The 25,247-nt window shown below is 34.6% G+C and overlaps 1 protein-coding gene across 5 annotated transcripts in view; it reads left to right on the top strand.

Annotated features, from left to right (window-relative positions):
- Positions 1-20,309, top strand: part of CSMD1 (CUB and Sushi multiple domains 1) — a 1,148,093-nt gene extending 1,127,784 nt beyond the window's left edge. For all 5 annotated transcript variants that reach the window (XM_040551456.1, XM_040551454.1, XM_040551453.1 and 2 more), the window contains 5 exons: positions 2,162-2,323; positions 3,449-3,561; positions 4,564-4,651; positions 11,838-11,970; positions 15,805-20,309. In XM_040551456.1, the coding sequence (XP_040407390.1) occupies positions 2,162-2,323; positions 3,449-3,561; positions 4,564-4,651; positions 11,838-11,970; positions 15,805-15,964 (656 nt within the window). In that variant the 3' untranslated portion in view covers positions 15,965-20,309. The remainder of the gene's footprint in view (positions 1-2,161; positions 2,324-3,448; positions 3,562-4,563; positions 4,652-11,837; positions 11,971-15,804) is intronic.
- Positions 20,310-25,247: the final 4,938 nt, after the last annotated feature.

Here is a 25,247-nt window from a genome sequence, read left to right as displayed (position 1 = left end):
CTACAAGCAGATTTTTTACCAAATAAATTAGCTTCCAACTCTATATTCTGAATTTTAGCAAACTTCAGGGAAAACAAGATGAATGCTTAACAGTCACAGCAGTTCATGGAAGGACTCAGTAGAATAGATGGGATAAAAAGGTATTTCTGCTAATAATTAACCTTCCCAGTGATATTATTAGTGAGCGTGTCAGGTGAAATCTGAAATGATTTCTTTTCAAATACATCAATTTGCAGCAATTCAGGAGGTAATGTGCATTCACTGTAATTAATATACCATCTTAATTTATTAGAGGATTCACATCACCAAACTGCTAAGGTATGCATTAATCTGATACCACACAGGTTTTGAAGTTCAATGCCAAATTAAATTATAGACCAAGTCAAATACATTCACTATGCAGATCATCAGAGTTAGTTTACACCAAATCATGTCCCTTATGACCAATTTTGATAAATAAGTAATTGATCATGCAAATAATGGTGATTAGAGAATTGAATCTGTGTAATAAATGTCAGTAATTAACAAAAGTTTTAAGCTATTTTTTAAAAAATCAAGTCTGCACTGTTATTATGTCTTTTAAAATCGTGAATTCTATTAAGTATAGAACACCGTATTTTGGAGCATTTTCTTTACCTTGTTATCTTGTCTTTTGGTAGAATTTCATATATTGTTATCTGTAGTTTATGGGATGAAGCTAATATTTGTCAACTAAAATTTTTCTAACAGAATAAATTAATGTTCTCATTTTCAACCTTCAGATGTCTGAATAGAAATGATATTGTTTATTAAATTTCTATTTTTTCTAGAGTTATTGTTTTTATAATAAATAGTAATACCATTTTAACACTACTGTAAATTGTAATAGAATATAAATTGTAAATAATGAGTTCTCACAATACCCACGTGAAGTTTAGCAACTATAATATTGTGTGTGATTCCCATGGTTCTCACTGCTTTGTATAGCCTTTGCAAAAATTGTTAGGAAGCCGTTTTAATTAGTAGCTATGGATTTTCCCATTCCCTACATTTGGAGGAGAATCTGCAGTTGGTGTAGAGTTTATATAATAACCACAAAGTTAATTTTACTAATTCTACATTTCTATATTGTGTGGGAAAGGCAGACATTGTAAGGGCTGGGCAGAATTGAGTCAGAGCCACTATGATTCTTCAGCAGCTTCTATGAGACAAAGATTAACAGCTATTATGGGCAGCTAAAATAGTCAAAGATACTAGATATTGAAGATGTTAAATGTGGAAACAGAAGTATGGTGTCAGCTCCTTTGTAACAGTCTTATATAGTACCTGTCAGCACTGTAACATGTAATACTAGATGTTCACCTTCACAGGGATAAATTCAGATACATTTTTAATTAACAGCAAATAAAAGACAAATAAAAATAATTTTAACATTTTTTAAATGTCAGGTTTCAAATTTACTGTAAGTAACTATTGTAGGAAAGAAATGAGAAATATCTAGGAAAAGGAGTCTAAAAGATACTTTACAAAATTAATATGTTCTCAGGAAATATCTGATCTTTAAGTATTGTGAGATCCCAGTTGAAATTTAAGCAATAATGCATGGAGAAAAGGTGTGGAGAAAAGACTGATAAAAACTTGTGCTAAACTGTATCTGGAATTCAGTGGAAACAATTGAATGTTACACACAGTGCTGCTTTGTACATGAAACAAGTAGGGTGGCCTAAGAGTGTCTCCTTCCAGGAATCCCTGACTTGAGAATATTCTTCTCCCTTCTTCATCATATCCTAAAGCTACGGGTGTTGAGGGGCAGAGTCCATCATTTTTCATAGTCTTTGGGACATTGACTGAAGCACTCAAGCTATGAAGTGTGAGGTTATTTAAAAACATATATTGTGATGGACAGGTATGATATAGTATACGCAATTGTGTTGAAAGATCATTAGATATATTGTCCTAACGATTGTTCATTTTTTACTGTAATGCCTCTACCTCCTTAGAATAGCAGAGTGATTCTGTAACAGAGAAACTGAAGAACATAAGAGTGTCTAGAAAGATTGCTACTTTGTTGTAATTTACTCTTCTCTTCTCTTCTCTTCTCTTCTCTTCTCTTCTCTTCTCTTCTCTTCTCTTCTCTTCTCTTCTCTTCTCTTCTCTTCTCTTCTCTTTCTCTCCACTTTAGTTCCTTCAGATGTATTTTTTATAAATTCACTGTGGAAAGGGTTTTATGAATATTTAGGAAAAAGACAGCCTGCTACTCTGACTGTTGATTGGTTCAATACTACAAGCAGCAAAGTAAATGCTACATTCACTGAAGCATCCAACATACAACTCAAACTATCAGGTAGGCTCAGAATTCAATGTTTTAAAATCTGTCCATTTTTGTTTGTTTGTTTGTTTTCTCTTGATCCGTCCTGTTCTATTTTCTCTTGAACAGGAAGCAAAAACTTCGTTATCACTAAAAAATCTTTTTCTGTCTATTTTCCGAAAGGAAAGGTGCTAAATGTAACAGTCACTTTACCATGTATTTCAGTTATTTTTATGTAGTTACCCACCTATTTTTCCCGTTATATTTCAAGTAAGTAATGAGGTGTTCGGTTGTTTTTTTTGTTTGTTTGGTTGGTTGGTTGTTTGTTTGTTTGGTTGTTTTTTTTTAATCTCAGACTGGTGGGTAGCATTGACCTGTTAAACTCACAGGTAATATTGAAATGACATGCAAAGTGTATGCAGCATTTTAAGAACTGTAACATTGAAAAGATCCATTATTCAACAATGATCAATATCTGCTTTAAAACAATATGGTCTTGATAATGGCATGACATACAATAGTACATAGTAAATTATGCATACCTTTTAATCAACATCGTATATTCCTTTCTTCAAATCTGACACTGTGATGTTCTGATCTAGCCTCTGATCACAGTTACATTTGACATGAGCATTATAAGCTATTAGTACCTGTTAAGGTCAAGAATTCTGAGAGAATTTCTTTATTGGCTACCTTACAGCAAATTTTCTTTCACTTCAGTACTGTTATTTACTGGAGTAATATAATGTTGTGTTGTCAGTAAAATCCAATTTTTTCCAGTTCTAATTGACAATCTTATTTTAGCAGGGAAGTAATTATCTGTGTATTCAGAATTATTGACATAGTGCATGAAAAGACAGATATTCATGATTTATAAATTTTTATAAATTTTTATTTATAAAATCTAACAGTACAAAAACATGTTTACATTTTGTTATTAAATACGGTATGAACAAAGGGCAAAAGATGAATGAAATAAGATCCTGTTATTACAGCAATGTAAGCTCTTATGTTATCCAAGTTTGAAAATTATGTTATTACAGAATGTTCTTTACAAAATATTTTACTTCTAAAGCAATGTACTTGGCTTTGGAAGGATGTTTGAACAAAATAATCCAAAAATTGTTTAAAAGGCATATGTTACCTCCTTTATATTAATAGGTGTTTACAAGAAAGAAGAAGCCCATTTGCTATTGAAAATTTTTCAGATTAAAGGACCTAGTGATATTTTTGTAAGCAAGTTTGAAAATGACAACTGGGCGCTAGATGGTTATGTAAGTAACCAGACTACTATAGTTTGCTGAGTTTAAAATTTAAAGTAATTTGTGATTTCCTATATAACTCTAAACGTTTTTTTATATTATAAATATTGAATACAGCACACTAGATGTCAGTGTAGAAAACACATTATTTTTCTTTCCTGAATTATGTATATAATCTTCTATCTCCCACACTCCCATTAAAATTTTTAGCTTACTAAGTGGAAAGTGGAGTGAATCAGCATATTATGCTATGTTTTTGCCTTGTGTAGTTAGAGTGGGAATTTTACCTTTATTTGTTTGTTAAATAGTTCACTGTCAGAAAAATTAAAAGTTCAAAAGAACACTCAATTTAAGAAGGGATACATAACAGGAAGTTCTTCACAGAAAATGAGAATGAGCAATATTGCATTTGAAATAGCAGCTGTTTTCCTATATTGAGAAATAGTATAGGTTTGACACATATTCAGTCAATCTCAGGAAAACTATTTACACAATAATTTTTCAGCATAAAGAAGAGGGTAAATATGTAGTACCTTAACAGACTATTTTATTTGACTTAGAATTTTCACCTGAAGGATTTTTTATTGTCTCAATATTTATTAAATATTGATTCCAAGAGTTGACATTTAATCTTGAAGAAAAAGAGTTATTTTCCTCTTTGCGGTTTTCCTTTGTGCCTCATGATGCTGTCTATGGGAAATATTTTAAAAACTGAAAATTTGGTGAACTTTTATATCTGTACATTTCACAAAATATGTAAATATCAATTAAAGAATTTTAAAACCCAGTATTTACATCAGATGTTTTAAAGTCATTCCAAGCATTATTTTAAAACTGTAATAGTGATGCAAACTTACTATCATAAATGTTCTCTAAACATAATCACTGACAAAGTGAAAAAAAAAAACCTGTAAGAACTTCATATATCTAAATCAGAAAAAAAGGGCTAAATATTCTTATTTGTGTGTATCAAAAATAAATTTTATTTTTTTTTTCTTCTTCAACCTACTCTAGGTGTCATCAGGGCTTGAAAGAGGTGTTTTCACCTATCAAGGTGACATACATGGAAAAGACTTTGGAAAATTTATGCTCCAAAGACAAGGTAAATGCACTCATAGAGCTTTAGGATATATAATATTTTGCAGTTTTGCAAGAGGCAATTCAACAAATGACTCCCATCAGCTTTCTAGCTGAAGTAAGCATGTTTATTTCATGCCATCGCTATTATAAAATATACATTGAAATATGCATATTTGAAATCTGCAGTTCAAATACTAAGTTCACTCTGTTTAATATGTTACCATCTTGTCTTTTGTAGCATAGCTACCTAGTGAAATGAACACAGAATGTTCCTAAAGAGACATTGCAACTGATTCCTTTTCTGTGGACACTTTATTTAATTAAAAAAAAAAAAAAAGTCACACAATGCAAAGCCTTTTTCTGCTCAAATGTATAAATTGCAATCAGAATCATAAAGGAAATTAAAAGGGAAGAATTGACACTGATTTTAACATTCATTAGGAAACTGCTTATTTCTGGTGGGGGTACTTTTCAGAATATGTATGTGTTTAGACAGAATTCCACTTCACTGTCAAAAATATGAAATGAATGACTGAAGTATATATTGATACACTACTCCAGCAGCTGCTGATAAACTAGCTGTTTTTACTTACAAAATATTTGTCATGAAAACTACCAACTATTTACTCATGAAATATTTGCTTATTAAATAGTTTTGAAAAATAGCAGCCATGGACATTTGTATTTCCTGATCCTGGAACATGATATATACAGCACAGTATATACACAGCAAAGTACTGGGCTTGCATGGAGAGATAGCCTAGTTAGTAGGTCAACAGCAGAGTGTATCTACATTTTATAAATTGCCTCAGTTCCATTAACTTCATTGGTACTGTACCCAATGCCTGTTACAGTTCTGCCAAAACTCCCTTGTATTTCTTCACTCTATTAACTGCTGTAATATCAGTTACCCTAAGGATTTGCTCATGTTGGCCACCTCTCAAAGTGCTATATATATGTTTATTCACAAGGGGAAAAGATCTTACTCTTCAGTTTCTCAGCCTAAGAACTGCCAGTTTTTGAAGCTGAATATTATTTCAGTCTTCAGAGTAAACTCTTATGTGGGATAGATTATCTGTCTGTCTGTGCTTTGGTATAATCCTTATCATAATAATATCTAAGCTGCTTTTTCTTTCTGATTTTAACAAGCATGCTGTAAAAATAGAGCACCAAGATTTGCTTAAGCAAACATCTTATTTAATAGCCTTTGATATTCTATGATTGATTTTTGTTTCTATCTCAATACAGCGGGGATATGGTTTGTTGGGTTTTGTTTTGTTTTTTCTTTTTCTTTTTACTTGACCCTGGCCAGAAAAGATACGACTACTTCTCCAGCTACCTAAGAAAAGTTTGGAGCCATTTGTTTTAGCATTGAAATCAATAACACATGGGGATAAAGGAAGAACAAGCAGAATGAGGATTCAATAGTTACAGTATTCTCTGATAGCTGTATTCTGTGATAGTAGAAAATGTATCACTGTTGAGAGTTGTAATATGAGAGCTCAGTTTGTATTTTCCAAAGGTTAGTAAGGAGCTGTAGGGTTATTGTTACATGTATTCCTATGCTGAGGGCTTCTTTTCACCTTTGACATCTCAGAAGTAAGATTTCTGTAATTGCAGATACTCTCCCTTAAAGGATAATGGATTTCTTTATGTGATCATTAAATAGGCACTGATTGTCAATAGGTTCTACACTGAAAAACCAATAGCTAAAACGAAACAGCAAATTTCAGGTCAGTAAAGGTCGTAACATTTGTCCGTAAGCTCTCAAATTCAATGATAACTTTTTTATTTTCTTTCTCTGTTTTGTTTGTTTTGTTTTGTTTTTTTTTTTTTTTTTTTTTTTAATTTATTATGTTCATGAATATTCTGCTGAAGTAATGATCTCATCTGTCCTCCAGCTGAAGACTTACAATATTTCAATTTCTTCCGGAAGTTAAACTATTTGCTGCCTTTATAGTAAGCCAGAAGTATGCATAAACTATGCAGGCACTGTTGCATAAATAATGTAATATGAAATTTGTCACCTGCAAGCATACTTAAAAGAACAGCATTTGCCAAGAAATACTTGGTTGAATGTGAAAGTCCAATGTATTTGATGAAGGTTTCCTTATCACACAATACTAGAGGAAGACTAGGCTCAGTGGATACATTGTTTTAGAACTTTATGACATGAAAATTGAAAGAACTTTAGTGTCTAAGTACTGTTTATCCTCTTTCAGAAGCAATACTGTTTGCTTGTAGCTTTAGAGAATAACCTAAAAGGCAAAGACATCTCTGTCATCAGTCTACCAAAAGAACTAGAACTGTATCTGAGCATGCTTAAGATGCCTAAGTTCCAACATAAAATGATTTAACCTGTTTTGCCAAATAAAACATCGCTGTTGTGGGATTTTTGTTTGATTTGTTACGTTTTAATATCTTGGCCTCTGAAGACTGCAAGTCTGCTGCTAGTTTCTGTTTCTGTAATTGTGCCTGTGCCTCGCCTCTAGAGTTCTAGAAGATTGGTGTTCTAAAATCTTGGCCTTGTTCATTCCAATTTGGATTGTCATAGATTTTTAGAATTGTCTAAGTTGTAAAAGACCTTTAGGATTGTCAATTCCAACCGTCAACCTGACCTACTGAGTCTCATCACTAAACCATGTTCCTTAGTGCCACATCCACATATCTCTTAAATACTTCCAGGAATAGGGACTCCACCTCTGCTGTGGCCAGCCTGATCACCCTTCTCCAGAAAGAAATTCTTAATAATATCCAGTGTAAACCTTCTCTGGCACAACTTGAGACCATTGCCTCATGTCCTGTCAATTGCCACATGAGAAAAGAGAACACCACCCTCCTTACTGCAACCTCCTTTCAGGTACTGTTAGAGAGCAATGAAGTCTTCCCTCAGCCTCCTCTTCTCCAGACTAAACAACCCCAGTTCCCTCAGTTTTCTGGTCCCTTCATGAGCTTTGTTGCTCTTCTCTGCACACACTCGAGCAACTCAATATCTTTCTTGTAATGAGGGGCCCCAAACTGAATACAGCATTCAAGGTGTGGTCTTACCAGTGCCACATGCAAAGGGACAATTTCTTCCCTAGTCCTGATGGCCACACTATTTCCGATGCAGACCAGGATGCTGTTGGCCCTCTTGGCCAACTGAGCACACTGCTGGCTGATATTCAACCAGCTATCAACCAGTACCCACAGGTCCTTTTCCACCAGGCAGCTTTCCAGCCACTCTTCACCAAGCCTATAAAGCTGCATGGGGTTGTTGTGACCCAAGTGCAGGACCCAGCAGACAGTCCTGTAGAATGTCATGGGATTGGTTGTGGCCCATAGATCCAGCCTATCCAGATCCCTCTGCAAAGCTTTCCTACCCTCAAGCAGATCAACAGCCCCACCTAACTTGGTATTGTCTGCATTACTGAGGGAGCACTCAATCCCTTCATCCAGGTCATTTCAAAGTTTCTTCAAAGTACTTTTTAGCTTGTTTAGATTGAGCTAACAAATATTGACAAGTAATATGAAATATGAATAATTAACTTATCTGTAATATATTTGATCAATGGGTGTGAAATACTTGTTCATTTCTTGAAAATGATCTATGCTTTTAAGCACTGAATATCATTAGAGAAGATGTGGATTTGAAATTTCACTCTATAAAGATATTACCCTTCCTTTCCTTTCTTTATCACAGAATCACAGAATTCTAGGGGTTGGAAGGGACCTCGAGAGATCATCGGGTCCAACCCCCCTGCCAAAGCAGGTTCCTTAAAGCAGGCTGCCCAGGTAGGCGTCCAGACAGGCCTTGAATATCTCCAGAGAAGGAGACTCCACAACCTCCCTGGGCAGCCTGTTCCAGCGCTCCATCACCCTCACCGTGAAGAAGTTCTTTTGCACGTTGGTGCAGAACTTCCTGTGCTCCATTTTGTGGCCATTACCCTTTGTCCTGTCCCCACAAACCACTGAAAAGAGGTTGGCCAAATCCCTCTGTCTCCCACACTTCAGGTATTTATAAACATTGATAAGATCCCCTCTCAGGGCTGAACAGACCCAGGTCTCTCAGCCTTTCTTCATAGGGAAGATGCTCCAGGCCCCGTATCATCTTTGTGGCCCTCTGCTGGACTCTTTCCAGGAGATCCCTGTCTTTTTTGTACTGGGGAGCCCAGAACTGGACACAGTACTCCAGGTGAGGCCTGACCAGGGCAGAGTAAAGGGGGAGGATCACCTCCCTTGACCTGGTGGCCACACTCCTTTTAATGCACGCCAGTATCACTTCGCACAACTTTCAAAATTCACAAAGAGGCTCTATATCTAAACAGGATACTCAGAACTTGAAAATACAAAACAATTACACATTAGCTAACGCACAAGTAATTAGCTGAGACTAATTAACTATGAAACTATATATTAATATGCTCCTCACACCCAACAAAGTACCAAAAGAGTCTTTGCTGTTCAACAGTTTTCAGTTAGGTGAAGACAGCCTAGCCTCTGTTTCTCCTTGGAACATGTTTACCCTCGAGGACAGTGAGTTGCTTTCCATGTCAACATTTTTTCTCTTTAATCCTTGAGCTGCTAGCCATCTTTGTCTCACATACAGCTCTTCTAATTGTAATTCTGCTTTTCTTATCTTGCATGGCTTTAGCTGTCACACTCTCACACTTCAAGAGCTGTTTTCTTAGTTAGTGAGCCATGTTGTACTGATCAGAGCCATGTTGTACTGATGCCAGACAGTAGAAACCCGTAGATGAGGGTTACAGGGAAAATGCATTTGAAAGCTCTAAATAATGATGAGTAAAGGACCGTAATGAGTATTTTCTTACAAAAATATTTTTTTCTAGTACACTTAAATGAGAATATTCAGTAACTTGCACAGTAAGGACTTCATTGTATGTTATCAGAATCAGAACTTTACCTGACTGCTGCTGTTTTTAGGAGGCTAAAGAAACTCCTGTTGTTCTGTGAAATGATTGAAAGACCATTTATAATCTTACAGAATATCCCTTGGATGAATAATGTTTCCCAGTGACAAAGTATGTCTTCTTTTTAATAAAAAGAAAACCAAACTATCTTTTGCATTAATTTTCTTTTGGCTGTAAGCAAAGCAATATATGTTTCTAGTTTTAGCTGTGGTAGCAATCAGTACCTAAATTAGAGCATTACAATAGGCCTTCCCATTTCTTATCACAATAACACTGTCAGGAGAAATACAAAGTTCACATCAGGATATGTTTAATCACAAATAACTCTGAAAATCATTGTAATAAGTACATGAGACCAAGTATTGTACATGAATAAAATTTAAATTCTCCAGAATTGGAGCAAAGTTCCTGTAATGAAAAGCACACCACATGCACAGCACAGACCTGATCAACACTTCGCCAATGCCAATTAAAGGTTGCAAACTTTGTTTAAAAGTTTCAGGATTGGTTAACCTAAGTGCAGTACTTCAAAAACTGTAGAGATATAGAATATTCAGTTACTTCAAATATAAGTTTAAGGTACTGAGTATCATCTGTGTGTCAGTTATCAAACATATTTCCTAAATTATCTAAATAAGTCTAGTTTTAAATGTTCAATTAAAAAATGTATTTACAATTTTAAACAATCCCGTAGTCTGTTCATACAGATACATACAATTGCTTATAGTGAATTTCAAACTATTTTCTTTTAGCTGAATTCTGATTAGATATTTTAAATTTTTGCAGCTACTTATACATTGAAGTATGACTACTACATGCAACATGACAATAGCTTTGAGAACATAACAGAAAATGAAGGCAGTGAAAAATATTACAGTATTTTGTCATGTTTAGTGATCAAAACTGATGATTCTGAAATTCCTAGGGAGGATGCTTTAATTTCAAAGGGAACTTGATTACTTCTAGATTTCATAAATTTTTTAAACTGAGTTGTGCAAAATGTATTAGAATATTAGTAGCTGAAGTATCTAAGTTTTAAAAATATCTAATGGAACAAAACCTTAGCTCATTCTTCTTTCCAATTGAGCTTGAATCACAAGAAATTATAGGAGAATTGCTTGTTTCTCTCTCATATTTTCATCTTACTTAGATGTTACGGTAGACTGTTAGAAGCAGCACAGCGGCTGTGTATCTGCTATGTGACTGATCTGGGCCAGAGTCCTAAAAAGACTGATGCTGCCATCAATGAGGGAATCATGGTGTTTGAGACAGTGCATACTGTTGGGTAGGAGCATTTCTGGGCAGTAAACACCGGTGTTTCCTATTCTACTGTACTAGCATCACCAACAATATCGCAGAAATGCAAATCCAGATATCTGTCCCAGCCTTATTTTTACAGTAATTTACCTTGGCTCTGGTCTATTCTCTTTGAATACAATCTCAATATGGCTTAAACTTATTCCATTGAAGAGCTGTAAGTTTGGTATGGTGAGATGCAGTGGACTCTGCTTTCATTGTAAAATTACTTTTCAACCTTCACAATTGTAATTGTCTGTTGGGGACCTATTTAACAAATCTGACAATGTCTCTCTATCCTGATGGAAATGTGGGTTCCACAAAATGCCTTTCAGTGCTGGTTATCTGCTTGTCCACAACAGGAACCCAGAGAGGCCATGCCACAGGTGACTGCCTTTTCATTCTCTGCACATGAATTTTATTCCAGCAGATGCTGGAATTTATATCCAGCAGATGCTGGAGGCTCTAAACCCTTAAAGGAAATTGTGAAGCAGCAAGGACATGCACACAGGTGCATGGGCACAAGAGTGCTATTGAACCTAGCAGAAAACACTGTGTTACCTCAGTTCTCCCTACTTTTTTCATGTTTGGTATAGTCACTCATTGCTTGTCGTTTCTAAGCTGAATATTAAAGATGCAGCCATAGAATAATTTTTACAGTGTTAATCTTTTATAGTAGAAGGTGTAGGGCTTAATTTTATTCAGCTAGTGACTCTTGATAGATATATTTTATAATTATGATATTTAACTGAAACAATTATTTTACCTACTGAATACTGTTTTCAAAGCATTTTGATAGTTTTTAATGATACATTATTAAGTGGTATTAACAAGATCTGTACTATGATACTGCATGCTGTTTACTTCATGTTTTTAAATAGAATGATTTTATCAAGACATTTTCTTTCATTCAAAAGATATAGACAAAAATAGAATAAAAAAGATAACTGTGAGGTAGATAGCCTGGAATTTTCATTTCTGCCCGTTTTTGTTTCATTTCAGGTCCCTTAAGTGCAGACACAGACCTTTCAAATCACTACTATGGTACAAATAGCAGTTCTGTCGCAGCTGCCATCCTGGTCCCATTCTTCGCTCTAATATTATCAGGGTTTGCATTTTACCTCTACAAACACAGGTATTGTAAATCTAATTTATTTTCTACCTTAATACACTATTTGTTTTAATTTTGATAAGCGTAAGTGAATAAAGAACACAACACTAAAGCTTTCAAGAGTATCTTTGCTCTAGAAAGACAAACATTTTAAAGCATTCCTGCAAAGGGGTTCAGTGCAGAGCAGTTATTAATGGTGAACAATTAGAAAAATAAGTCACTGTGTTAAGGAACAAAGACCTATAAAACTTCTTGGTTCGTTAGGCTATCTGATTGAAATCTCAGGTCACGTGTTATACTCTTTCATTTTAACGCTTTATTAAATTGAATATATGCTACTTCTTTCAACATGTGTATGAGTATTAATTATACAAGCTGAAAAATCCATAAAATCCCTGAGGGAACAACCCAAAATGAGACTACTTAAAATACATGCTGAATAAGCTAGCGGATACTACAAAAATTGGCATCACTTCAGCTTGTAAGAAACTTTTACATGGCAGTAGATAATAGAATAAATCCAATAATTTTGTCTGAAATTTCATTTAAAAGCTGATATCTATGTATTTTTTGAATATTTGTCCATTCTAAGTATTACTTGTCTAGAGCTTTCTGGGACAATTCTTATATTTCCTACTGAGTTACAATATTCACTGCTTTATGTTATTTGCAGTTTGTAAAATGGTGTTAAACAGAAATGCTGATTTTAGTAACACACTCTTAAACCTTTGTTCTATAATCATGATAGCAGGAGTATTTTGTGATTGTAAGAAATCATACAGGCAAAGTAAAGTCAACCACTGGCCTGTGATAGACTTGACTGTCTACCAACCTCAGCATTAGACGATTTGTGAAGAAAAAGTTGCAGCGAGGCTTGAACTTGTGACCTCCATTTAAAATGATGCATGTCAGGAAATGAAATACAGTCTTTGGTTGAAAAAACTGCTCAAGAAAAGCTATGAATTGTGCTTCAGAGCAAGTTACTGGAATATACTTTTCTGGTGCCTACAGATCTGCATGCTCAGATAGCTCCTACTTTGAAATGGGGGAAGCTTATGTAGCAGCATGAAAAAGCAGGCTTTCAGATAGGGTGAAGAGATGGAACCTAAAGGGAACATTGCTGTCACATTGCTCTTAGAAAGAGGAGACAAACTCTAAATGAAATGTAATAGGACTGTACTGTGACCAACAGGTACATTTTGCAGTTGTTCTATGAAGTTCGTTAAGTCTGATGTGAGTAGTGGAGGTTTTCTTTTCTATTTGGTAGAAACTATATGTATTTAAGAGAGCTAAAATTTGGTCTTCAGTAGAGCAGATGTAATCCCAATGTTTATGGTACTGTTGGTGCAGTACTGCAGTTCTTCCTACCTTCATCTAAATTAAATGCATTAGATTTTTTAAAAAGGAGATGTTGCTTATTAACTTGGTGTTTCAAAGAATATTCTTTTTCTGTGCTTTCAAACTATTCTTCCATTAAACCATAGTTTATAGAGAGGTTATCAGAAGATATTTAAGGTATCTCCAAGAAATTAACAAGTTCATTAATGATTTAAAGTAGCCCTAGGTCACCTTTACGCTCTCTGAAAAAGATGTTCCAAAGGAAAGAGCGCAGAATATGTGACTTTTGAAGCCATTTTCTTGAAGCTACCTTAGGAATAACAACCTTAAATTTTCACAATGATGCAGTAGTAGTTATGCCACTGGAGGCTCTCTATATCAGTGAATTTGAAGGTAGTCTTACAGAAAAAAAAATACTTTTTTTTTTTTTTTTAACAGATACTTCTGCTGTACCAGATTAATAACATCTAATTAGAGCCAGTGATGTTAAAGCTTTTTTTCATAGCTTCAGTACCTTCTATCTGGCAGACAGGGAGTGCATCAGGACAGAAAATGGCATCTCAGTCTTTCTAAATAAAATCAAAATGTAGTTAATTATTTACACTTAGATGTTAAGATTTCTGAACATGTTTTGTTACTTCTTAAATAAAAACATTCAGAAAAAAGTATAATTGCATGCATAAAAATTATTTGTAAGTTGTCAATTTCTGTTACATCTTTCCAGTGACAGTTTTCCCAATCTGCTATTCAAAATAGAATCATTTCATAAAAGAGTTTGATTTTCAGCAACCCTCTTTTGATTGTTTACCATGAAATTCTTTGCTAAATTGTTTAACATTTTTAAAGCACAAAGCATCTATATTTTGCTCTCCTTCACAGACTTTCTGTCCCAATTTCAATGGCTGAGGGAAAGTATAAAATTCTATACTGGACCTCCTTTATTTATTTCTTTAAATACTTTTAGGTGCTGAGAGATTTAAAATAGCAAAATACAGCATATTATTAATTTTATTATATAATTTTACTGAATATATCAGGAAGTCTGCATAATTCTGTTTTATTTTTCATTTAATTATTGGCTTAATATATTCTAACAGAACTTTGCATAAAAATGTGAACATCCCTGAAGTTTTGATACGTTCTACATGGTGGTAAAGTAATATTCAGAATACAAGAGTGGTTCCTGAAAGATAATTCATTGTATCCTTTGATCTACAAGTGTCAAAATTTCTGAAAATATTAGCTAGGATTTGGTCAATCTGATTACATATGCCTGGACATATAAAATCTCTGTCAAGGTGTCTAGTACTGTTTATTGCAGGAAGTATTTATGGAGGTATACAGGCATGCTATGGCAGATTTATCTGGAATAACTGAAATTACTGACCCTTATCTGAAGATTTCTACCACTAACAGCGTACCGTTTTCTAGAAACTCACAGTGCAGAGCTGCCTAATTGAGGCTACGCTGGCTGACTTTGCACTGACTCAGATTTAGTACTGTCCAGGAGACCTGTTACAGCATTTCAATGGTGCAACACTAACTTCCTGTTCTGGAAGGGTAGTAAACTGCTGATAACAGCAAATTACTAAAGTGCTCCCACTATCTCTGCTAGAAAACATCTAAGTCAGTAAAGGCTGTGAGCGTTTATCTAATCTAAAACCCATGATGCAATTGAAAAGAATTGAATTAGGAGCTGCACACTCACATGTTTCTATGTACACCTAGTCATCTACTCTATTCAAGTCTTTCAAATTGACAGTTTGTATTGATCTATATCAATACAATAATAATATTTCTATGTTCCTAGGTATACTGTAAAAATTATTGTGGATAAAATCCCAAATCTCCAGGAAAGTCAATCAGAATGCACTTGACTGTGATATAATTGAATTTATCAATTAAAGATGCCATTGCACTTTTCAAATTAAAACCAATACTTCAGAAAGACCATTATGTGTATTTGTAATTTGGTAAGCAGATAATTTAGTAAAGCTGGAATAAGTGTTTCCGCTCAGTGGAAGAATTCTTTTATGGCAAGAGTATAGCAATCTAAAAATGAAAATGTCATCAGAAAATATCATAATTGTTACTACTGACATAACATGTTATAAATATTATTAGTTCCCAAAGTACTTTGTTTGTACTTTTGCTGTACATTGCTTTAGTTTTGGCTGCCAATTTTGGCACTAACAACAGGCTATGAAGTTGTCATTATTTTGACAGATTTTACATGGGGAATACATATACCTCTATTATGCCTATATTGTTTCTGTGCTTTGTAGTATTGATTTACCAATTAAGAATTTGTTTTCTTCCCTTCATGTTGTAAAAGCAACTTTCAGACAGATTTATCTTACTTTTTAAGTCCCTGCAACATCCTTTATGGATCTCCCTTTATCTATGTTAGACAGTTACGCAGCTTGTGTAGACAGGAAACTTTGAACATAAAACTTGTGATATTTGTAGAATTTTTATTTGTAATGTTTACTAATATCCATTTCCTGCCTTTTTTTCCAGAACAAGACCAAAAGTACAGTACAATGGGTATGCTGGACATGAAAACAGCAATGGACAGGCTTCATTTGAAAATCCTATGTATGACACAAACTTAAAACCCACAGAGGCAAAGGCTGTGAGGTTTGATACGACTCTGAACACAGTTTGTACAGTGGTATAGCCTTCAGTGCCCAATAAGACTGATTCATAGCCATACCTCTGATGGACAAGCAGTAATTCCTTTGGTGCCATATACCAGTTTCCCTTCTTCTCTTGGCTTTGCTGCTGTAATCTTTAACATCTTCTGTCAGCCTACATGCAGCTAAATTTTCTGGTAAAAATGTGTCAGTCTTCTGGGGATCAGACAAAGAATATTTTTTCATCTGAAGTTGGATTAAAATGCCTGGCTGCATCTGCTTCAAATCAAGGCACACTTTAAGGAAGACTGCCAAGACATGCCAATTAGTCATATTTAATGCCTCAGACTTTCATATTTGTATGTGGCTGGATGCCTTTCAATTCATTCTTCTGGGCACTTGAGTACTGTGACAAATGAAAGCACCACAGATTATCCCCAAGTACAGGAATATTCTGAAGAAATAAAGCTCTCTTGAAGGAGAAGACAACCTTCCTCGGGGTTGCATACACCTGCAAATGCTTTACCATTGAAATCTTGCTAAAAGTAAAGAAACTTACAGTGTATCTCATACATAGGGTGGTTTGCCAATTTCCCAATCAGCTGTTACATTGCAAAATGTTAATGCACAATTTTTTTGCACTAGAGTGTTCTGGATGACTGAGTAAGATACTGGTAAAAATATACAGGGTTTCTACACACTTCCATTGTATATAGACATTCACTCACTCTTTGCCAAGCAAAGCATTCCACAATAAATTTACTTGGAATATTAAATTATGAGCCCTATGCTTAGCACCAGTTAAAATCTTGTGCGAGAGAGGACAATATATCTTTTGTCAAATTTTGACTAAATTTCTTTCTAAACATGATTAGAAGTCAATGGAGACTTTCAGCCAGAACAAGAGCCCATTTCTAAGAAATTTTCATTGCCAGATTGTTTTCCTCTGAAATCAGTCATCAATCACTATTGTCAGTATCATTCTATTTAACAGCAGGGGGGTTAGCAGCTATTGCTGCTTGCCATGTACAAATGTGAATAGTAATTTATTTTAGATAGCTCATAAAACCTGTGAGCCTGTGCTCATAATACGGTCTTCCCTTTTGCATTTTTTCCATTTTTTTCCTGTAATATGACATCATTTTTTGATGTTACATGAAACTAAAACACATTACAGTAGCATATGTAAACCCAGTGCAAATTGTCTATAACAAGTTGTCATTCAGTTTCTACTTTGAACAAAGAGAAATATTCAACTATCTTTACTTTCTGTTTTTTTTGTTTTTTTTTTTTTTTTTTCAGGTTTTTTAAACACACTGCTTACTGCTTTTTTACTTAAACAGTTTGAAAGTTTGACATTTTTAAATATGAATGGTTGAGTAAATCATTAACATTTGCCTAGAATTGGAGGTTTTACTGAATGGAAACAAAACAAAACAAAAATATGCCAATGAGTAGATTAATTAAGTTTTAAAATTAAGAAATTACAGGAAATGGTAAAGTAAAAATTGATTTTATCCATATACATTGAGCTCAGAAACAAGGAAAGTTTGCTTTGCTTTTCTGTAAAATTCAGGTTTGAGTTTCTTTTGCTCAAGTTTTCTCAAAATGAAACTGTCTTAATGTCCAGTTGCTATACAGAATTGGAGAAAAAGATTTCTGAACTCCATATGTGTGTGGGTCTGGCTGTTACACACTAAACAAAAAGGAGATGTAAGTCCAATAACAGATTTTTCAGTTAATGGTGCAGAACAGAATGAAAATTTCAGAGGTAACCCTTGGTCAGCTTAACAACTAACATCTGTTAGATGAAAAATACCAGCAATATAATACAGTATTGCAGGGCCTCCAGCCGTTATATTCTTCATATGAGCAAGAAAATTTTCTGAAGAAAATTTAATAAATAATCCTTTTCAGTCAGTTTCTTGTTCATTTTTTTAGTAGTTTTTGGCTTTGTTTTTTGTTTGTTTCTGAGTTTTTTGTGTAGTAAATTTCATTTTTCTGTAACTTCTCAGAGCCCTTCACATTTCCTGAGAAAGAAGAAAGTCATAACAAAGTTGTTGTCCTGATCCCCCTCTACATATAGGAAGTTGCTCTGCAAATGAAAAAGCTTCCTTAAAAACAGTGAGCCAGGGAGGGAATTGTGTGATTAAAATTTTTGACAGGTGTTCAAAATTATCATTACTGTTTTGGAAGTCTTTCTGCAGTGACAATAGCAGGAAAAAAAAAAAAAAAAAGAATATTGGAAACAAGTGCAGGATTCTAGCTAAGTAGTTAATATTGATTGTTTCTGTGTAGTGACCCATCTAACTATGACTACTGAGGTATGCTTTGGAGGAAAGGTTGCAGAAACAGAATTGTTAAATTATTTGATGTGTTTTCTTAAACAGTCCAGATTCTGTGCATTCTTTATCCATTGGTTCATTTTGAGGAGGTTATGTGAGGATTGTTTTTCATGAGTGAGTGTTCTTTGAAACGAGACACTCAAAATTGGAGCACACTGACAAATTGTCTTGAGATGTTTGTTTGGAGTATTGCATAAACAGAAGTTTCATACTTGAACCCAAGTAAAGGAAAGATGTCAGAGTTCTATCAGATCTATCCACATCCCTCAAATACCTCTTCTTCTCCATATGTTTGAGTCTTCTGTTCAGGCTGTATCTCTTTCTCCTGAAGTTATTTTACAGAGGGCTGTGTATGGTGCTTCATCAGAATAAGACTCTTAAAACGTTGTACAGTGGCCAGGTGATGGCAGCCAGGAAAACTGCTTTCTGAGATATATGCAGAAGACTTTTCCCCCAGTGTTGACCATATCATTATTATGGGCTAATAAGACATGCTAAATATTTTTTTTAAAAAACAGGTTATGTGCTTCAAAGCTGTTAAAAACTGCTGCTTGTATCACACATCTTGCCTTTCTCCAGGCTAGCTGCAATAATTTTTTTTCTTGTGTAAAATATTTTGTAAACAAATAAAAGCTGTTATTAAAAAAAAAAAAGAAAAAAAAGAAAGAACAGGTGGGAGGGTGAGGGTGGGGGGATTGGGGAAGAACGCCGGCATTATGATCAAGTCAATCTAATTTTCATTCCCAGTATTTCATTCTGCCATTTCACTACATGCTGCTGTGACATGAAGTAGGTGCAAAAGACCTTTTTGTACAGAGATATATTTTTTATGAAGAATTTGTAAAATTATTAAATATGCTGTACTTTTTTGATTAATGTAGGTAAATTGTTAAAAATAAATGTTTTTACAATACAAAAAAAAAATGTAATTTTCCCAATAATGTAAAATTTACCATCTTTAGCTGATTTTCAGTTCTGATCCTATTACACATGTATTAATATTAAAGTGGCCTGTTAAAAATAAACAGTATTCTCTTTGGAAAAAAAAAATACTATAAAAGATTGTAATATAGCCTGTGCAATGCCACCTACCTTGAAAGCAAAATCAGACTTCTAATTAAATATTTAATTTTAGATTTTCAGCTTTTGTGTGACCTATTCTTATAAATATTTTTCTTCTATTTGATTTTGTACTTTGAAGTCTCAGATACTGATTTTTCATTACATTAGTTTGTTCAGCAGAATCTTAGTCTTGTCATTTTAAGTTCCCAAGCATTACGCAACTTGGCAAAAAAAATCAGATATAGTCTAGAGACATGAGATCTACATCCTGTTATCTTATGCTTATCATTCAGATTTTAAAATAAGACTTAGGCTCCCAAATCATTGTTGTTTTTTTGTTTGTTTGTTTTTAAATAACCTGTTTATTCATCCACAAGCCTGCATCCTACCTGTGAAAGTGATGGATCACATGGAGCCAGAGGTATTTCTGATTGTATATGTCTGAGAGGTAGTTCTGCAGTCACTTAGATGTGCATACTTCTACTGAAATGAAAATGCCTATGTATATAACAATATATTAGGGTTTTCAGGATCAAGACCTGACATTCCAATCAATTTTATTTATTCATTTATTTTACTATGTATTAATGTAGAGGATTTATTTACTTGATTTCTCTGTTGGCAGCTTAAGAAGTAATGAGTCAGGCTTCAAGCATGTTCAACCTGTTATTCCTTAGTGAATCAGTGGTAGTATGTGAATACGGTTCACCTTTTGAAGAAAATTAAGATATGAGCATGTCCTTGCTTCCTTTTTCGTCTTCACAATCTATCCTTCTGTTAATATTATGTCTTACAGCCAGTTGTTAAAGAGTCCATCTCTCAGAATGATTTGACTTTCATTCTGACACTAAAATAAGCTATAATCATTAGAATAATCAATTGAGATATTAAGACATTATTTGACAGGAAATTGTGATTTTACTTCTAATCCCAAACCATTGTCTGTATGTACTATGCAAGTGAACTATTGTCTTTTTTGGTACTGCCAAGCTGCATGTCAGCTTTTGAAAATTACTTTTCCCTTATGATCTATGCAGAAATGTAAGACAGTGTATTTAATTTTGAATTGTAGAGAAACCATTGATAGAAGATATGTTTTCTGGTTGTTGAGGACATAAAGTTGCTTCAGAGCCACACTCAGCTGCACCTGTAAACAACAAAAATATTTGTTTTTCAGTTGGCATCTGCTAGCTCTGTATCAGCAGTGAGGTCATAAACAGTATCACAAGGGATAGCCTACTATCAGATTGATTTACTAAAAATAGAAGATGCATTTTTTAAAGCTGCTTTTAATTTCAAACTCCAATAAATTATATCAAATACATTGCTACAGGCTTTAGTATGATTGCTAACTTGAAACCACAGGAGACTGAGTGCGTATGGTTCCGTACTTGAGAGAGCAGAGGTCAGAAGGTAGAGGAAGAAGAGGGTTTTTTTTTGCAGAACACTGCCTTTTAACAAGTAAAATTAGTTTTTAGCATCTGTCTGTAATGCACAAAAAGAATAAAGAAAGCGATGTTTTAGGGATCCATCTCAGAAAGCTTTATGTTTTATAGAGTCAATAGTAAATCAGTATTAGGATTTCAAAACCTTGTCAACGTCCGTCTTGTAACACAAAACATCACGGGATTGTAGTTTGGACTTCACCATGACAGATAAAAAAGTCAAGCAATGGCTGACATATGTCCAGTGGTTACTTATGAAGACATGTTTATATATATGATATAAGGAAGCAGAAAATACCCCTAAACAGTATATTTGTTTATGTCAATATATACATATTTTAAAAATACAGACATAGTATAGAAATGTGAATATACTTGGAGCATCATCAGCTCTGACTCAATTTTGCAGTGCTTAATTTTCAGATGCATTCTGCTGCTTGGGAGAAACTTCAGCATCGAGTTGTGTGCTCACAGCCCATGAAGAAAAGATAGCAGAGGTAAGAATTTGCTTGTAACATCCATAGAGAGCAGCAAGCTGAGCGGGGCTAGCTATACTAGTCACTAAGAAACATTAAGGCAAGAGGAATGCTTAAGCATCTCACTTTTGTTCTGAAGAACATAAATCCTTCCACTAGGGTTCATAACAGATTCACTTGAAGTTGGGCAAATTAGTCATATCAGATCATTTTTTTTCTTTTTTCCTGGCAGAACCCTTGCCCAAAACATAAAGGATATTGGTTCTTTTCCCTGTTACGCCTAATACAGTACTAGTAGAGTGCTCAAGTGCTCAAATTAGGTGTGCAAAAATAGAGTTCAGATAGTTTCTTTAGCCTAAGGAGAAACAGGGGAGTGTTAGTAATCAAGAAGATTGCAACAAGCACTCAACTGTTCAAAGCCGATCCTGAGAAATTAGCTACACTTCTACCTTTCTCACCTTGCAGTGCAGCTTATGACCTAGTCAAATTTTCCAAGAATTCTATACGGGTTATGCCTTGCAGACAAAACATATAGGGACCCTTCCTAGTTTGAGAATCCTTCTGACCATGGTATAGGTAACTTTCCAGACAGATGAAAATTATGTGCCTGGTGGACTTGACAGGAAGAAACACTGGTACTTTAATTTACTTGTAGATAAAATAGCAACTGGAGGAGGGTTTTGAGAACATAATTGTTGACCTCAAGAAACTAATGTCAAATAGAAACCAAAGTCCTCAATAAATCTTCATGTTCAAAAAGTTTGAGATCACTTGTGCTTTGGAAAATCACAACTACAAATTGTTCAGAGGGAAAGACTTGACAGAAATGTAAACCAAACAATACCTGAATTAAATCTCTTTAAGAAAATAATTATTATCTTCTAGAATATAAAAACTCCAGAATCAAGATGAAGAACCCATTAAATCAACACTTCAAACACCAAACAGTTTTAGTGTTGAAATAAGATTGTAAACATTTGAAATAAATTCAAAGTAATTCAAGATATTTGTATCAGCTGAGAAGATGGACATAGGGAGTAATAAAAATAAGATTATAGACATAAATTTTGTAAAGGGAACTAAATAGCTCAAAAAAAAAATCCACAGCTGCCATTTCTTGGGTTGATAATGATTTTTTTTTTTTTTTTTAAAGATAAGGAATGAAAGACACTTTAGCAAGGAAATACTCATAGAGTGTAGTGATTAGAGGTACAGTTAATGGACATGAATAATGTAAGTATTTCATCCTCATTAAAATTTTTCACCTGTGCTTTTGTGGTTGGAAAGAGGTTATATTAGATGCTTATTTCACGCAGAGATTAGATTGTACTATCCAGACAATTGGTAAACAGGAAGAATTTAAGCAACTCCTGTTAGAGATAAACATTTTAAACAGAACTAGTACCTGGTAGTTCTGAAGAAATTGAGTGGAAATGCTTTTATTGTGCTAAAAATAAAAAAGACCCATTTATCCTAATACTACATTTTGAAGAAAAAAAAAAAAAAAGGAAATCAGGGAGATCCTCTTGAGAAAGAACAGAATGACAGGATAGATTTAGAATCTTGTCAACAAATTTCAGAGTGAGCAGTTCTTGTCACCCAAATCTTGTTTAATTCTTGAAAGCTGGATTGATAAAAAGTAAGTAGATTTGTATCAAATTTAAATAAAAAAGGCAACCAGTTTAATTGCACACAATAATTAACAAATAGAACTAGATAACCTCAGTAATTACACAAGTTGCTTAAGAGCTGTCTCTCAAACACATAGTAGGGAATTATCACTGAAAAGTGTGATGCTGGAAAATGTCCGGGGGGCTGCTGCTGGTGGCCTGACCCTGCCCAATGGTGATGTAGAAAAAAAAGACAGTCTTGCTGAAAACAAACAAACAAAACCCCACAAAATAAACAAACAACAACAAAAACAAGAAAACAAGAACAGATAATACAAGTGATTGTAAGACAATGAAGAACAATTTGGTCTGCTTGATAAATTAATTAAGCCCATTTAAACAGCATCTTTAACATAATCTCAAGAATAGTTGAAAATAAAAAATAGGGCTATTGACACTGTCTATGAAATGTGATATTATATCCTAAAACATAATATCTCTGAAATAGATTTGAAACCATGTTAACTGTGATGCTGTGGCAAAATATGAAGTATTGAGTTATTGGGTATAAAACTGGAGTACTCAACAGGAAAGGAGAAATGATTTTCAGCCTCACTGTATATGAAGCTGTATTAGATTCTGCAAATATTTCTGCAGTCCCCCCAAAATTAAAAAAAAAAAAAAAAAAAAAAAGAGCATGCCAGAAACTGTAGACTTGAAATTGTAACCAGACAAATTAAAAGGAAAATAAGGTGCACACATTTATCAGTGCAGAAAATAATCCTGGGAATTAATTTTAGTTTAGAAATTATGTCTAACCCCAGGATGTTTTCATGTAAGATAGATGTTAGTTCTGCATTGAAGATTGAGTGGTTCTTTCATGTTTCTGAATAAGAATTAATAAATACAACTCAAAAGAAAAAAGAATCTGAATCATACATTTGCCACCTCAGTCTTTTGATCTATATCAGTACTAGGAAATTAAACACCCTGGTATTGAGGGCAGTTATCACAGATCAGCCCACATCTACACTATTAAACTCTTTTAGATGCTAAAACAGCATGACCACATTAACAACAATGATTAGGAAGGATCACTAATACCGTGAAATATTGGGGAAAGTACTAGTTGACACACGGCAATCTATACTAGAGCCCATTCTTCCCATTTAACAGCATAAATGAACTGGAACATAAACTCCCATGCTCAGGAGCATTCTTTGTCACTGCTAAATTTTCTAGGATAAATACAGTCTTACAGACTTGAAAGACTCTAAATGCTGAATTGTTCATCAAGAACATTCACCAAAGTGAGGTCTAGTATAATCCTGTTATTAAGGTTAGTGACCAACTCATTTGTCAATTGTGATTAAAATGGAACAGATCCTTCAGATTTCATGAGCAACTCTTTCCTCCCACTATGTAAAAAGCATGTGCAGAATGTGTCCAGGAGACTGAAGTTTTCCAAACATTTAGCAGAAGAACATGACCTCATTTCAGAAAGCTAATCAAGCTTAAGTATAAACTAGGTGAGAAACTGCTCATTCTAATATAGCTCTGGGTAAGTCTGAAAAATAAATATGGCCAGCTAAGGCACTCAAAGGAAGTGTATGAAGGGAGCTGTATTAAGTTTGTGTCTCCTTATAATGTGGTTTCCAACTAGAGGCTGTTGGGGGGCTGGGGAGGCAACGTTAGACTTTGTAGAGTTCTGCTAAAGTCAGAAATTTGCAGTTTGGTGAAGAAGGCCATGTACGCCACCTGGCCTTCTGGAGGAAGCTGTATGTTGTCCAGGTCCTTAGGAAGGAAAAATAGGTTCAGGAAAGGAAGCAAAGAAATGTGAATCATAAGGAGTGTGTATAGGGGACAGCCTTTTGAGCCCCAGAGCTTCCCCAGGACACGGCATTTTTACTGGGAAACAGTGTTTATGGTCTTCCAAATCAGGATGTACCCCATGTAGATATACTTCTACAGCTGTACTCCATATGTAAGCATACAAGTGTGGGTGGGTAGTTCACAGACAGCAGACCTGGCTGAATTACTCCTAGGCAACAGCATGGCAGTAGTACAGCAACCCCAAGTAGAGCCTCCTCCGCTCCCCTGAAAGGCACCTGAGGTATCACAAGCCCCCTGATCCTTGCTCATACAACGTGACTCGCAATGACAAAGGCACTAATGGGGATTAAAATGTTTTGTCTGATGTATTTCTTTCACAGAGACATCTGAAGAGGAGGTCTAGTCACAAGAAGGTGACCTGAGGAACTATGCAGAGACAGGCTGGGTTGAAGAAGGCCCTGATAAAGCCCTCTGGAAGTGCAACAATACTCAAGAGAAGTGGCAAAGGGTTAGTTGTCAGTCCTGATGGTCTTTGCAGACAAAAGAGACTGAACCA

Source organism: Cygnus olor, chromosome 3 (genome assembly GCF_009769625.2).
Source record: "Cygnus olor isolate bCygOlo1 chromosome 3, bCygOlo1.pri.v2, whole genome shotgun sequence".
In the NCBI taxonomy this organism is placed as follows: Eukaryota; Metazoa; Chordata; class Aves; order Anseriformes; family Anatidae; genus Cygnus; species Cygnus olor.
The sequence above is the reverse complement of the archived record's forward strand: the minus strand, read 5'-3'. Positions and strand labels throughout refer to the sequence as shown.